Source organism: Onychomys torridus, chromosome 12 (genome assembly GCF_903995425.1).
Source record: "Onychomys torridus chromosome 12, mOncTor1.1, whole genome shotgun sequence".
NCBI lineage: Eukaryota > Metazoa > Chordata > Mammalia > Rodentia > Cricetidae > Onychomys > Onychomys torridus.
This window is the reverse complement of record NC_050454.1, coordinates 25,366,278-25,380,674: the sequence shown is the minus strand read 5'-3', so window position 1 is coordinate 25,380,674 and position 14,397 is coordinate 25,366,278. Positions and strand designations below refer to the sequence as shown.

The following is a 14,397-nucleotide window of genomic DNA, read 5'->3' as shown; positions in this document are numbered from 1 at the left end:
ACGCTTCTTTAGTTTTTCTCCCCAACCCACACTCAGAGAGCAAGAGTGAGGAAATCAGTATATTTCTGTGAGAAACTCACTTGTATTCTTATTTTCAATCTTGCCACCAGACAGAAACAGTAGGAGTGCAAGAGAAAAGCAGAATAATTACAAGCATCTAAAAGCTGTAAAAAACATGGGCATGATAATCTATTCATGGAATCCCAACACCTAGGACACAGGCAGGAGAATTGTGAATTCACAGGCAGCTAGGGCTAGATCTTGTCTCATGAAATGAATGCCCCCGACCCCAATCCCCTCTGAAACTAGAATTAAAAACAAACCAACACTCTAAAAAAGTACACAGGGAAGGCTGTGTCAACCCCAGCACCTCACACCACAGTCCTTTCCGCTCTTCCCAACCTGTAGATCCCTTTGTCTGCTGGGCTCCACACAGTCAGGCCTCAGCTCCAGGGCTTCACTAGGGCTGGTGAGGATCTGGAAGGTACACTCTATGGTTGGCACAACCTCCAGTGTCTTCTTTTAAAGGAAAGTGCATGAGTGCGTGTGCATGTGCGGTCAGAGAATAACTTGCAGGGATTGTTATCTCCTTCTGCCTTTGTGGGCTTAGGGCGGGGGTTCTCAACCACTTTGGGGTCCAGTGACCCTTTCACAAAGGTAGCCTCAGACCATCAGAAAACATAGATGTTTATATTATGATCCTTAACAGTAGCAAAATGACAGTTATAAAGTAGCAATGAAAATAATTTTATGTTGGGGGGGGTCACCACAATTAAAGGGTCGCAGCTTTAGGAAGGTGGAGAACCACTGGTTTAGAGGCATCGGGTTTGCTAGCAAGCACTCCTACTACAGAGCTCTAATGTCTAGCTTTTCTCCGCTCCGTTTTGTAACTGACTGAAAACCACTTACTTCACTCACACAGGCTTGACTGATGGGCCTTTTAGCACCAATTTCTCCGGCATGAGTTGTTCCACTTAGGTTTGAGATGACCTCTAATGGATAATTCGTCTTTTCTTTGAAAGATATCCAACATCTCCATTCAGGTGGTCAATGTCCCAGGGAAGCTACCAGGGAGAAGACTACCTCGAAAACCCATTGGCAAACCCAGGCCTCGCAAGCAGCCCAAGAAGAAAGTTCCCCTTTGGAATGTTCAAAATAAGATCATTCTCTTCACGGTGTTTTTATTCATCCTGGCAGTCACAGCCTGGACACTTCTGTGGCTCTACATCAGTAAGTTAAACTTTAAGGTTCTCTGGGGGCAGGGTGAGTTCTGCCTAAATCAGCGGGTTTAGTCCATCTCTGGGTACTTCTGATAGAATTTTCCTCTTTCCCAGACAGAGGCACACAAGAATGGAGTTGAGACTTTAAGGGTTTCGAAAGCCGCTAGAACAGTCCGCCATTTCTTCTTTATCACCACCACTTCCTTCCCATGGTGGGGGGGGGGAGGAAAAAGGAGTAAGGATGAGGGATGGGAAGGGAGCTGTGGAGGATGCCCAGGGGGAGTTGGCTCACTCATAAATGCGAAGCATTTGTAGCTTAAAAAAAATTGAATGGAACACTAAGTTGTTTCATTTCCTCATTCCGCCTACAGCCTGTTACTAGGCAACCTTAAATTTCCGGCTCCCCCTTTCATGTAAACACCTTTGTCTCCCAGTTCTGTTTTTTTACCTCTGTAACTACTTTGTTATTCTGATTGATCCTTTGGGGGCAGATGTGACAACTAGGCTTTTTCTTATTGAGTACTTACTAATTCATCCTGGTAACTACAGCATTGATTGACTTGCGTTGGTGTTCCCATTGTGTATAATGCATTTGACATAAAGTACACTTAATAGCACATAAGTGAAATACATATAAGTGGTCTCAGCCCATGGATTCTGATACAGGGCGTCTGACATTCTTATAACCTCCTAAATGGTAGTAGATAGGAGTGTCTTTTGTTATAGTTTTCCATCACAGTCTAGTTTTTAGTTGCTAATACAGAATTTCTAAGAACATTGCTTTTTTATTTTGCTTTTCTAATATTGACGAGATGACTGGTACCTGAAAGTGCCCAGAAAGACAGAAGGAAACATGTCATTTCCAGGTTGTATCTTTCAATTCTAGACGGTATTGAAAAGGGGTTTTTCCAATTAATCAATTACACCTTCAAAATAGGACATCCATAAAAACACCTACAAATCACGTCTCCAAACATTTCTGAGTTGGTGAATTTGATGGGAGGCACTGTATTTTAGCCACCCATAGAGAGAGCTTCTTGGCTCAGGCTTGCCCAGGCTACACACCTAATGGTTCATTTGTGTTTTTCATAATACCATATGTAATAAGCCATAAATAATGAGTAAATAACACCAAAATGTCTTAACAAGTGATCGTGGCTGAGAGGGTTGTGGGAACCCCTGATTCACAGAACTAACATGGATTGCTTGAAGATGACATGGGAATGAGGCAGCAACTTTGTGGTCAGCATTAGTTACACAGTCATTGGATACCCATTGCTCTCTGCAGAGAATTTGAGAGTTGCTTGATGCAGAGACAAAACCCACACATCTGGTGTCAGAAATGCTTTGAGTTGAGAATCATTTTGCCTATATCTCCTGTCAAAGACATTAAAATGTGATTGTAAGGCAGGAGAACTCTAGGCAAAGAATTCATGAATATTCTTGAGCAGTTTAGGTCACTTGCTTATCCTTATAATTTATCCTCAATAATTTGGCATAATCTAAGTACACAGGTAATCTTCAGAATGCTTACTGATGCGTTTTCTACTTTTGAAAAGCCCACAAGTTGGTACTCAAGAAAGGATGTGGGTTATGTTTTCATGTTTTTGTTTGTTTGTTTTTGAGACAGGGTTTTTCTGTGTAGCTTTGGTGCCTGTCCTGAATCTCCCTCTGTAGACCAGGCTGGCCTCAAACTTGCAGAGATCCACCTGGCTCTGCTTCCTGAGTGCTGGGACTAAAGGCGTGCGCCACCACCGCCTGGCATATGGTTTCATTCTGAAGGGATTACTTTATCATTATTGGAGAGGGACAGCCAATGGGTCTAGAGATGGAAGGCCTCCAGAATGGTCTCCTGAAAGTTCATTGATACATTGTGGGAGTGCCAAGGTGAGTTGACCTCTGTGATAGGCATGAGACAGACAGGTAAGCCAGACACCATTTCTGAGTCCAGGGAGATTATAGACCGACAGGGCAAGTTAAGATAATGGGCAATGAAGACAACACATTTCATCTGAACACAGAGCATGTATAGCTTCCTGGCACGCCAACTGACATGTTTGCAATACCCTATAATTGAACACTATACAGAAGTAGCTTATTTGTATAAAAAATGAGAGGATCATTTGGTGGAAACAGAATAGCAATAGGAGACAAAAGAAAACTTTTTGAATAAGTAAGAATTGTTCAATAGAAAACAGGTTATTTTTGACATATCCAATTTGGTCATAGAAGGGGGCCATGAGAACTGAGGCAGACAGTTAATCAGGGAAACCAGCAATGGTCTTGTGCACTGGTCTGAGCCAAAAGTATTAAATAAATATAATGAGATTCAATGCTAAATTGATGATTTTTGCACTGCGGCATTTCTGCCCCTTGATCAAAGAAGGAGGTGTGAGATTCTTTAAAAAAAAAAAAAAGAATGAATCAATAAGTACATAGAAATCGTCTTTGTGGAAAAACAAAACCAAAGGCAATCACTAGAGATCTAGTGAGGCACCATGGGGTGAGGTGAGAGCCAAAGTCAGGAACGTAAGTAATAATGATCAAAGCCCAACAAACAGAAGACGAAAATGTATCTTCCCAAAACATACTTGTGCCTTTCCCCTGCGTTCCCCATCCTTTCACAGCCTCACTCACTTGCTTTGGCCAAAGTGACCCCAAATAGACTCTAGAAGAGGGCTGCTTTTTGTCATTCCTGTGGATTTCATCTTTGAAATCCAACCACCTTTTGTTCAGCCTCACCTGATGGTTGGCCTTGTGCTAGCACGAGGATATTCTCTTTCTCATTTCCATGCCCCTCCATCTTTTTCTTCCCCACCAAATATCTTGAGGTCCAAAGGTAAGCCCAGAACTTACTATGTTGGGGGCTGAGGTAAAACAATGGTTTACTGTGCATTCCCTCAGGGAGCTTGAAAGGGCTGCCCAGGGGTGACTGCCACAGAGAACAGGATTGCAAAAGCCCTCTGAGAAGCCTGGCGTGGCAGCACATGACTGTACTTTTAACACGTAAGAATCAGAGGCAGGAAGACTTGGAATTCTAGGACAGTCTGGGCTGTTCTTGTGAGATAATCTTGAAAGACCACTAGATGGGAATATAGCTCAGTGGCAATCATTTGCCTCCATGTGCTAGGCCCTGAATTGAGTTCCAGCATTGCAGTAAAGGCATGCATGAATAAACACATATTTAAAAAAATCCACGAGTAGCTGTGGAAGAGGAGAGAGACCTTGGAAACGAAGAGGTGACTGTGGTCCGGTGCTATAGTGCTTGCCTAGCACGTGTTCAACCTCCAATATTGTGAGGGGGTGCAAGAGGACTAAACTCCAGTTCTCCCAGCCATTTCCTCATTCTCATGGATCCTGAGTCCATGCAGATTCGGCCAGCCTTGTCTCTGTCCATCTGTCAGCAAAGTTCATGCCAAGAAACCTAGTCTTACAGTTCCCAGAGCAGATTTGAGTAAGAGAGACGCCATGCTGAGCCGAAGGTCATGCTGGTGAGGACAAGTGCTCCATACGTTGGGCAGAGCAGAAGCCTGGGCTCACTACTGAATATTAGGCACCCAAGTCAGCTCAGTGGAAGCTCCCAAGAATCAGGGGATTTCTTCTTTCTTTTCTCATCATGCTAACTGTTCCCCGGACTGTGATGGTGCATGTTTTACCACCTTACAGCTTGCAGACATGGAACTCATGAAAACTGTAGGCTCTTAACTCTCTAGAGACACTAGAACAAAGTCCAATAAGTCTAGTTTTTACCTTTAAACTTTGCTTTTAAGTATTTACCAGCAGCAGACAGGAAGGGTAGCATGTGTCAAGAGCCCCAAGAATGGAAGAGATGCCACTAAGTCTGTTTTGATTTCCACAGGTTACGAAGCACTGAAGTATGTATGTGCCCAAGATGCAATCATTTTAGGGGACTCCTGCCAACACGCATTAGGAGTTGCTTAGCTGCCACAATCTCCTCATCGCTTTCTCTCCTGTTTCGCAGGTAAGACAGAGAGCAAGGACGCCTTTTATTTTGTTGGGATGTTCCGCATTACCAACGTTGAGTTTCTTCCTGAGTACCGGCAGAAGGAGTCCCGGGAATTTCTCTCCATGGCGAAGACAGTACAGCAAGTGGTAGGCTGGGGGTGGAGGGTTGGGAGCAGGAGGGTGGGGGGGTGGGAGCAGGAGGGTGGAGCCTGCAGGAGCAGGGGGTGGAGCCTGCAGGAGGGTGGAACCTGCAGGAGCAGGGGGTGGAGACTGCAGGAGCAGGAGGGTGGAGCCTGCAGGAGCAGGGGGTGGAGACTGCAGGAGCAGGAGGGTGGAGCCTGCAGGAGGGTGGAGCCTGTAGGAGCAGGAGGGTGGAGCCTGCAGGAGGGTGGAGCCTGCAGGAGCAGGAGGGTCGGGTATGGGTGGGCTTCCTAAGTGTCTTACCTCACAGAGTTTAGGAAATGGCGCACAGGGCACATAAAAGAAAGCTGCTGCAGGAAAACAGGGAACTGAGTTCATCTGCGCTTCAAAATAGAGCTGCATTTCCACCCTCCATTTCATCCATGTTCACTGTAAGACACAGTCACATTCTTCCTATCATAATATTAGGAGAGACAGCTCTTTCAACTTCCGTGTTTCTCCTCTGTAAAATAGAGACTGTCATGTGATCTTTAAAATACCCTCCAGTTCTGAAGTTCAAACATACTGATTGATTTTGTGATTTCCACACATTTATTCCAGCCTTACAGTGGCCATCTCTTCACTTAAACAACAACAACAAAACAAAACAAAACAAAAACCCTCAAAACCAAAACCAATATGTCCTTTTTATTCAAATAACAAATATCATAAAGTTTAGTAAAATTCAGAGAAATTATATTTTTAAAAAAGACCATCAGTTTTTCAATGTCATTTCCAGAGACAAAGCTCTGATTCTGGCCTGCAAGGACGCGAGGGCATTGCAACATTGGAGTTATCCTTATAGTGTGATATTTTTCTGTTAACATTACATCTCGTGTTTCCTTTGCAAGCAAATATTCTTTTAAAAGCAAGTGTTAATAGTCTCATTGTTAACAAATCCTTTTTAATGGATGCTTAAGCTGTTCCCCAGTTTTTTCTTACATTATACATAATACAAAATCAAAACTGCCATGAATTATGCATATTTCTGATTACTTCCCCAGATGATTCCCTAAAAGCATCTAGAAGAAAAAAAATCCATTCAGGGCTCCTGGCACAGAGTGAGAATGGGAAGGTTTCTGCTAATTTGGGCTTCTGCAGCAATGCAGAGGGTTGCCGGGGACCTCACTGCAGTGAGAAATGAGGAGGGGTTTTGAGAACGACATCAGTGTTCAGATGGCTTCATATTCATGGCCAATAGCTACAGCGGTAAATCCTTCACCTCAAATATAGGGGCACTAGTTATGCCTCAAATTATGCCTGCGAGGTAGGTAGGGTGAAAACAAAGCAGTGTAGCTCAGTAGGTTTAGGTAATATTTTTTTGTGCTGCATATTTTTTTATAATAAAAAAGTTACTATTATTATTAGTGCACCGGATCTAGAGTCACAGAGTCACAGACAGTTGTGAGCCAACCAACGTGTGGGTGCTGGGAACTGAACCCAGGTCCTCTGGAAGAGCAGAGAGTGCTCTTGCCCGCTGAACCATCTCTCCCAGCCCCACTGAGTGGTTATTTTAAACGTCAAATTACTCGTATTATTTTTCACAATATTATAGAATTTTTAAGATTTGGACATTTAGGTGGGTGGGTTTTTTTTTTTTTTTTTTTTTTTTTTTTTTTTTTTTTTTTTTTGAGTTGGAAAGGAGAATGAGTTTAGCATGAAGAAAGCTAAGCAAAGACCAAGAAGGTGTATTGACTGAAAAAGGTTTCGAGAGCCAATTAAGTTTTGGACCAGCTGGCTTGGGGCAGCTGGCCTGACGCCGGGCACCATGCGCCGCCTTGTGGCTAATACTGGAATTGGCTCTTGGGAATAACCAGGTCTGAAATACATTTGTTAACTACGGGGTGTGTGCGTGTGCGTGTGCGTGTGTGTGTGTGTGTGCGTGTGCGTGTGCGTGTGCGTGTGTGTGTGTGTGTACGGGGGACACTAATATTAGGAATGGGAAGAACTCGGAAGTTAAACTTGATGACAGATTTTAAAGACAGAAATAAATGGGTCAGAGTAACTGACGATTCTTCACAGCAGAGTAAAAACGTTCTAACAATTGCTTCAGAAAGGACGACTTAGTTAAGTTCAGGAGAGAATGTCTGGGTTGGAGTTAGAAGCCTTCGGTTTGAGGCCTGCTTTCCCCACTTCTAGCTGTGGCAATGTGGCCCTAAGGAAACTGAGTTTGAAAGAATTACGATCATTTAATCTCTTTATTTTCAGGTAAACCTGGTTTACACAACATCTGCTTTCTCCAAATTTTACAAGCAGTCTGTGGTCGCAGACGTCAGGTAACGCATGTCTCTCGTTCTGGTCAGGTAACGCATGTCTCTCGTTCTGGGATTCTTACCATCCTTGCTATATACCCTGCTGACGGGCCTGGAAGGATGGAGATTCCCCATTCAGAGACTATTGATGTTGGCCAACATCCCATTAGCGAAACTAATGACCCACCCACCTACTAGGCTGACACACCGGGTCTGCTTTTTATCTACCAAGTCTGCCTCTCTCCACCCAGATGGAATCAGCACATCTGGAGAAAATGGTCACACACATGGTCCGTCACCACAGTGGGTGGATGGTGGAGAAAGAACAAGACACAAACCACTACTTTCCAAAATATGTTCAGTGACAAACTGGCCACTAGAGATTATCTGAGGAAAAAAAAAAGATTCTCATGAAAAAATGATAATTTTTTCGAAAAACTGTACTCTGTATACTATAATCACATTTCTCTTACCCTTCATATAGCTGCAGAGACTCATAACCCCAAGAATGGAGTCAAGGTACTGAGAAGCCTTGGAGGGAATCAACTTGTTTTCCTTAACTTCCATTTCCAAATTATCTAGTACAGAGCGCCATCGTACGTTTCTACAATCAAAGCATGTTGTATTTGCACACTTAGGAGTTCAGGCTCTGTGGCCAGTTTCAAAAGAGAACCGGACTCTGCTTCTAGCTCCACTACATATGAGCTGTGATTCACTGTGTGATTTTGAACTACATTTCTCCCCAGTTTTCACATCTGCAGAACTGGAAAAGTAGCAGGTGAACTGGACAAAGCAGATGTCATACTGTGAGGAGACATATTGAGATGCAGAACTGAACTGTCATTATTCAAAGTGACTACTAGTTGATACCCTTAAAGGGATCTCTGTGGAGATGGAGCTTTTGTATAATGTTTCCAGATTCGAATCCAACAGTGATTAGAACACACAGAGCATGACACGTTCTCTTTCCAATCCTTATAGTAGGACCAAAGACAACCTACAGAAGGGTGTTAGTTCATTTGAAGGGTGTTCTCAGTGGGTGAATCTGTCAGTTTCTACTTTCCTGGGAATGTTTACGTCTAAGAAGCATTCTTGAACAATCTCTCTCTCTCTCTCTCTCTCTCTCTCTCTCTCTCTCTCTCTCTCTCTCTCCACTGTAGTAGTAACAACAAAGGTGGTCTCCTGGTCCACTTTTGGATTGTGTTTGTCATGCCTCATGCCAAGGGCCACATCTTCTGTGAGGAGTGCGTGGCGGCCATCTTGAAGGACTCCATCCAAACCAGCATCATAAACCGCACCTCTGTGGGGAGCTTGCAGGGCCTGGCTGTGGATATGGACTCTGTGGTGCTAAATGGTGATTGTTGGGTAATTCTCCTTTAAACACTCCTTCAATACCACTTCTGATACTCACCATTATCAGAGGTAACATTGTAGTATAGACTCTTTCACAATCCTAGGAGTAGAGGACCAGCTGAGCATCGCAGTGGTGAGGGAAATTCTTAAATGTTATACATGGTATAATTGAAAAGTAGAGTTGTGAACCAAGTTATGTTTATTAAGGTGTGTTTCTTAAGCACCTTCAAACTGAGTCCCTAAGGAAGAAAGTTCTAGAATAGAAGAATTTCACTGAAGTTTATCTTTTCTTTTGTCCTATTTTAGGAGTGTTGTTGCTTGGGACTGAAAGTTCAGTCTGGTCCCTGGATGAAGCGGCAAAAGTTAGAAAGAAGGCTGTCCTAGGCAAAGTAAAGAGAGAGGCTAGAGGAAAGGTCATGTGAGCGATCAATGTGGGGAAAACGGGCAGAGCATGGAAAGGTGAGGTGAGCGTGCAGGGAGTGAAAAGGAGCATTGGCAGTCCTGAGTCTTTATTAAAATTACATTTTACATTGTATGTGTGTCTGTACATACCTTGGCACGTGTGTGCAGGTCAGAGTTCAACTTGTGGAAGCTGATTCTCTCCTTCCGTCCTGTGAGGATCAAGTTCAGGTCACCAGCATTGGCATCAAGAGCCTGTACGTGCTAAGCCATTTTGCTGACTTCTGAGTCATTGTTTATTGAGGCCTTTGAGGTTAAGGTTGGGTTGAGGTGACACAGACTTTTGTGTGTGAAAATGAGCCCACACATGTGAATATCAGACTCCATCTTTTGAGGCTTTTGCACATCTGTATTTAGGGTGGGAAATACAGTCATAACGGTTGCATCATGAGTACACCTGTGCCATGTGCAAGTGAATGGGCCAGTTGCCGGCTTTTTGCCTATATAGGTCTAGTGTTCTTTGTTGAAGAGCATGTTGCAATAATGTATCAGGAAACGGATGTGGCCTAAGAATTAAGATGTGCATTTGGACAATGTGAAAATATCTAACCACACTTTATTATCTTCGTTGACTCATTGAACTAAGAAGAAAAATATGTAAATGCATTGCATTGCCGTCACTATCTTTTTTTTAAAATCTTTGTGGTTAGTTAGAAGCTGGCTTGAGGTTTCTTACTATCTCACGAAAGGCCAGCATTTAAAATCTGCCCCCCACCCCCTGTTCTACTCCCTACCACCTTGTCTACACCAGTGCTCCCAATCAGGCTCCATGGAAACACAATGGTACCATTTGTCTTGACAGCAAAACATGGTATTATTCAAAATTCTGCAGCTTTGTCTTTGATATAAGTTTTGCATATATTGCATGTACCAATTACATGCACACACATATACTAGATATACAGTAGGTAGCTGACATTTGGTTTGAACAAAAGAAAAATCTCTAGTGGAAAATTCCACACTATGTTTCCTATTTCAGTCATAAGACTAATTACCATTATTATGTAGTTGTTTTGTTACCCTCAAATTGTTTAAAATCCATAGCTCTGAATGCTTGAAGCAAATAAAATAGAATGTTGAATTCTCATGGATCCTTAGCTTTAGTGGCTGTCATCTTCTAGCTGTCCAGTTTATCTTTAAATACCTAGGTAACTCTGCTCCTCTCTGGACTATTGGGATGTACAGCCCATATCAGATGTGCCTGATTATTTTAATGAAGGACTGAGAACAATTTTTCCAAACAAATGAATCTCTAGAACTAACGGTCTTCTTTCTATACTGTTTCAATGCAGCTGGGCTCCGATCAGACTACTCTTCCACCATAGGATCTGGTAAGATCATGAATTTCTTCATTACCCCTCACTAGAGTGTATATATACTGGCTACACTTGCTCTTCCTAATGATGTGACCCGTTAATGTTCTTTAGTCAGAAGTGACAGAAATATATGTGACGTTAGCACAAAAGAACCTTGATAGGCTGATGTATTATATATACAGTTGAGACAAATATAGAATGAGTTGGTTTTAGGTATGATGGGAACCAAGTTCTAAAATGAAGTGCTGGCAAGACTGTATCTCTACCTTCTTATGTTGAGGCTTTGTTCTCAAGTGTAGCTGCCATTGTGGTATCCAAGTCAAGCTTAGGCTTGACCATTTTTCTCAGTTGTAGTAGAAAACTCCGGTACACAGATGAAAGTTCCCATAGAAATCTGAGCCGAATCCCATTATACAGATTGGCAGATGTGCCCCTTCCTCAACCAGTTTCTTTGACTGGCCGATCTGGTCACATGTCCCCTTAGGGAATCAGAGGAGTATTTAACTCCAACTAAAGTACGGGCTCAGTGGGGGCATTTTCTCAAAGTAATGGGTTCTGTCACCTAAAGAGAGGAGTATGGAGTCTAGACTGGCAAGAAAAACAAACGTTCTCCAGATGACAGTGTAGAGGAACAGTTTTATTAAATAAGAAACACAGAGCCAAATGCAGAGTTAAAAGCCCAAGAGGTCAGAGCAATAGCTAAGAGCTAAAAACCCTTTCTTATTCTTCACTGCCGCTGCTGTCTTTCCCCTCAGCAAGAGGCCTGCTTCTTGTGTGTCTGTCCTTTTATTGACTTTCTGTTCTGCCTTCTCATTGGTTGTAAATTCAACCACATGACCTCTTCGTCACTGCCTGTCTATATAGACCTTCCGGTATTCTATGGTTGGCATTGAGATTAAAGGCACGTGTCTCCATGCTGGCTGTATCCTTGAACACACAGAGATCCGCCTAGCTCTGCCTCCCAAGTGCTGGGATTAAAGGTGTGCACCACCACTGCCCAGCTTCTGCTATAGCTTGCTATTAGCTCTGACCCCCAGGCAACTTTATTTATTAACAAACAAATAAAATCACGTTTCAGTACAAATGAAATATCACCATATGATAGTTTTTGCCTGCTACTCTTTTGTGAGCAGGGAGAAAGAGGTGGGGGGGGGGGAGAGAGAGAGAGAGAGAGAGAGAGAGAGAGAGAGAGAGAGAGAGAAGAATGGATGAGACTAAGGAAAGCTCTTTCTCCACAGACAAAGGTTGCTCCCAGTACTTCTATGCAGACCATATTTCCCTCCGCTACCCTCTGGAAATTTCTGCAACCTCGGGACAGCTAATGTGTCACTTCAAGCTAGTGGCCATTGTGGGTTATCTGATCCGTCTCTCAATTGAGTCCATCCAGTTGGAAGCGGACAGCTGCATCACTGACTCCCTGACTGTTTACGACTCCCTCCTGCCCATCCGGAGTGCCGCCCTGTACAGGTGAGACATGGCCTCTAGCTGCCTGGAGAAAAAGGTTGTCATGCTCTCTATTTACAATTCCTTTGCTTAAACAAACAAACAAACAAAAAACCAAACCAAAACAAAAACCCTAAGGGTATCCATTTCGTCAAAGACTGACCCTGACACCCCTGATACTTCAGTGTCTGCCAGATTTTCTGTTGTCATTCACTTTAGTACACAAGACTCTTAGTGTCCACACAGCAAAGACTCTGGGCAAGAGAGACATGAATTCATCAGATATTTTGTGTAATTTGACTTTCACTATGAATACAGTAGAGTCTACTGTATCAATAGAGCATGAGATAAATACCCTATGATGATTAGATCACGTTAAATGATTAAACATTTCTTTAATTACAAAGGTGCTTATAGAGAAAAATGAGGCCAGAAAGAAAATAATAGCAATTAGTTTACAATTTCATTCTCCAGCAACCTTCTGTTACATTTTCATATAAATCTATTCATTCATATATATTTATTAAATATACAAATACCTGTGTCTTATTTTAAAATTTAATAGTAAATTTCTATCATGGATGCTTAATATTCAATAAGCTAGTGATGGCAATCAAGCTTTATTTAGGCATTGTGTTAAAAAGGTATGTGAATTATCTTATTTTTAATAATATTTACACATATCACAGTGCTTTAAATGTGTGCATATGCATTTATATTTTGGTGAGGAATGTACATATTGGAAGTCCAAACACAATATATAATGTGCAATGAAAAGTACATTCGCTCTTGTCTCCCCTCAGTGATAGTTAGCTTCTTCTTGTCCTTGCGGACATATGGCACTATGATCTCATTTTGATCCTTACTACAGAGGAATGGGGCAACATCAGTACAAGTCTTACCATTTTGTGGAAAGAACACTGGAATTTACACAAATCTAATTGCTTGACCATCTAGCATCTTTTATCCAGCTGATCCATGGAGCCAAGCACACATCATCTTTATATTCTGTTTTCTCCCAAGGAAAGCCCAAGGGTGGCCATCTGAGAAAATCCTTGGTAGTCATTACTAGACAAATGCTTCTGCATCTTTTCTAGCTCCATTCTAGCTGCAGAACTTTATGACTACTCACTGATGAAGGTCTAATTAGCAGAGACTAACTCAGAAGAACTAAGTGATGGCTCTGGAAATGTGTGAAATGGTGTAGTATGAAGATCCATGGATGAAACAAGCCATCATTCATGTGTTGTTATCTGGTTGCAGAATCTGTGAACCCACAAGAACCCTAATGTCATTTGTTTCTACAAATAATCTCATGTTGGTGACACTCAAGTCTCCTTATGTACGGAGGCTCTCAGGGATCCGGGCGTATTTTGAAGTCATTCCAGAACAAAGTAAGTCTTCTCCAATTTAAACAAGTCACTTGCAGTACTTGTGAAGATGCTGTAATCTTTCTATCCTGAGGCTATGTCATGATATTAGCTGTGCCAGTCAAGGAAGTTGTACTGGACATGAACCCTGACTCAGAAGAGAGGCATCACAGTAAATTCAGTGAAGAACTGTTAGCATAAAGCTGTTGGTTAGGTTAGCTCAAAAGGGCAAAGGAGAATTTAAAGTGTGTGTGTGGAAGAGCAAAGAGAAGATTAGAACTGATGTGACTGAGAGCTTGGAGGAAGAGGTCTGTGGCTGAAGCTTTGGCCTCTTAGCAGATGCTACCCCTTACCTGCTTCTGGTGTGTCTCTGAATCCAGAACCGTGCTGTAAAGAAATCCGTCACATCCTACAGGTCTGTAGCAAAAATGAGGATTGGAAAACAAATATAGAATGTGAGAAAAACATGTTTAGCTGTATAAACTGATGGCAGGACCACCTCATGGTACGGTTAAAGGGAAGTTTTTAAAATTATTATTATAGGATATAGATAGATGATAGGTAGGTAGATAGATAGATAGATAGATAGATAGATAGATAGATAGATAGATAGATGATAGGTAACAGCCAGAGGCATCTAGAAGAGTCCAGAGCAGAGAAAGAAAGTAGTGGATGGAACATGGCTAGCAGACTGGATCTGGCCATGGGAGAAGCAGGACTAGAGTAGAGAGATAGAGAGAGGGAGAGGGAAGGGCAGGAGAGAAAAAGAGAGAGAGAGAGAGAGAGAGAGAGAGAGAGAGAGAGAGAGAGAGAGAGAGAGAGAACATGAAAGTGAGAC

At 42.5% G+C, this 14,397-nt stretch overlaps 1 protein-coding gene across 1 annotated transcript in view; it reads left to right on the top strand.

The window, feature by feature from the left end:
• Tmprss7 (transmembrane serine protease 7) overlaps positions 1 to 14,397 on the top strand; it is a 47,670-nt gene that overhangs the window by 12,854 nt on the left and 20,419 nt on the right. The window contains exons 3-9 of the mRNA XM_036203802.1: positions 1,023 to 1,230; positions 5,203 to 5,333; positions 7,575 to 7,642; positions 8,779 to 8,972; positions 10,723 to 10,761; positions 11,985 to 12,213; positions 13,453 to 13,583. Of these exons, the coding sequence (XP_036059695.1) occupies positions 1,023 to 1,230; positions 5,203 to 5,333; positions 7,575 to 7,642; positions 8,779 to 8,972; positions 10,723 to 10,761; positions 11,985 to 12,213; positions 13,453 to 13,583 (1,000 nt within the window). The remainder of the gene's footprint in view (positions 1 to 1,022; positions 1,231 to 5,202; positions 5,334 to 7,574; positions 7,643 to 8,778; positions 8,973 to 10,722; positions 10,762 to 11,984; positions 12,214 to 13,452; positions 13,584 to 14,397) is intronic.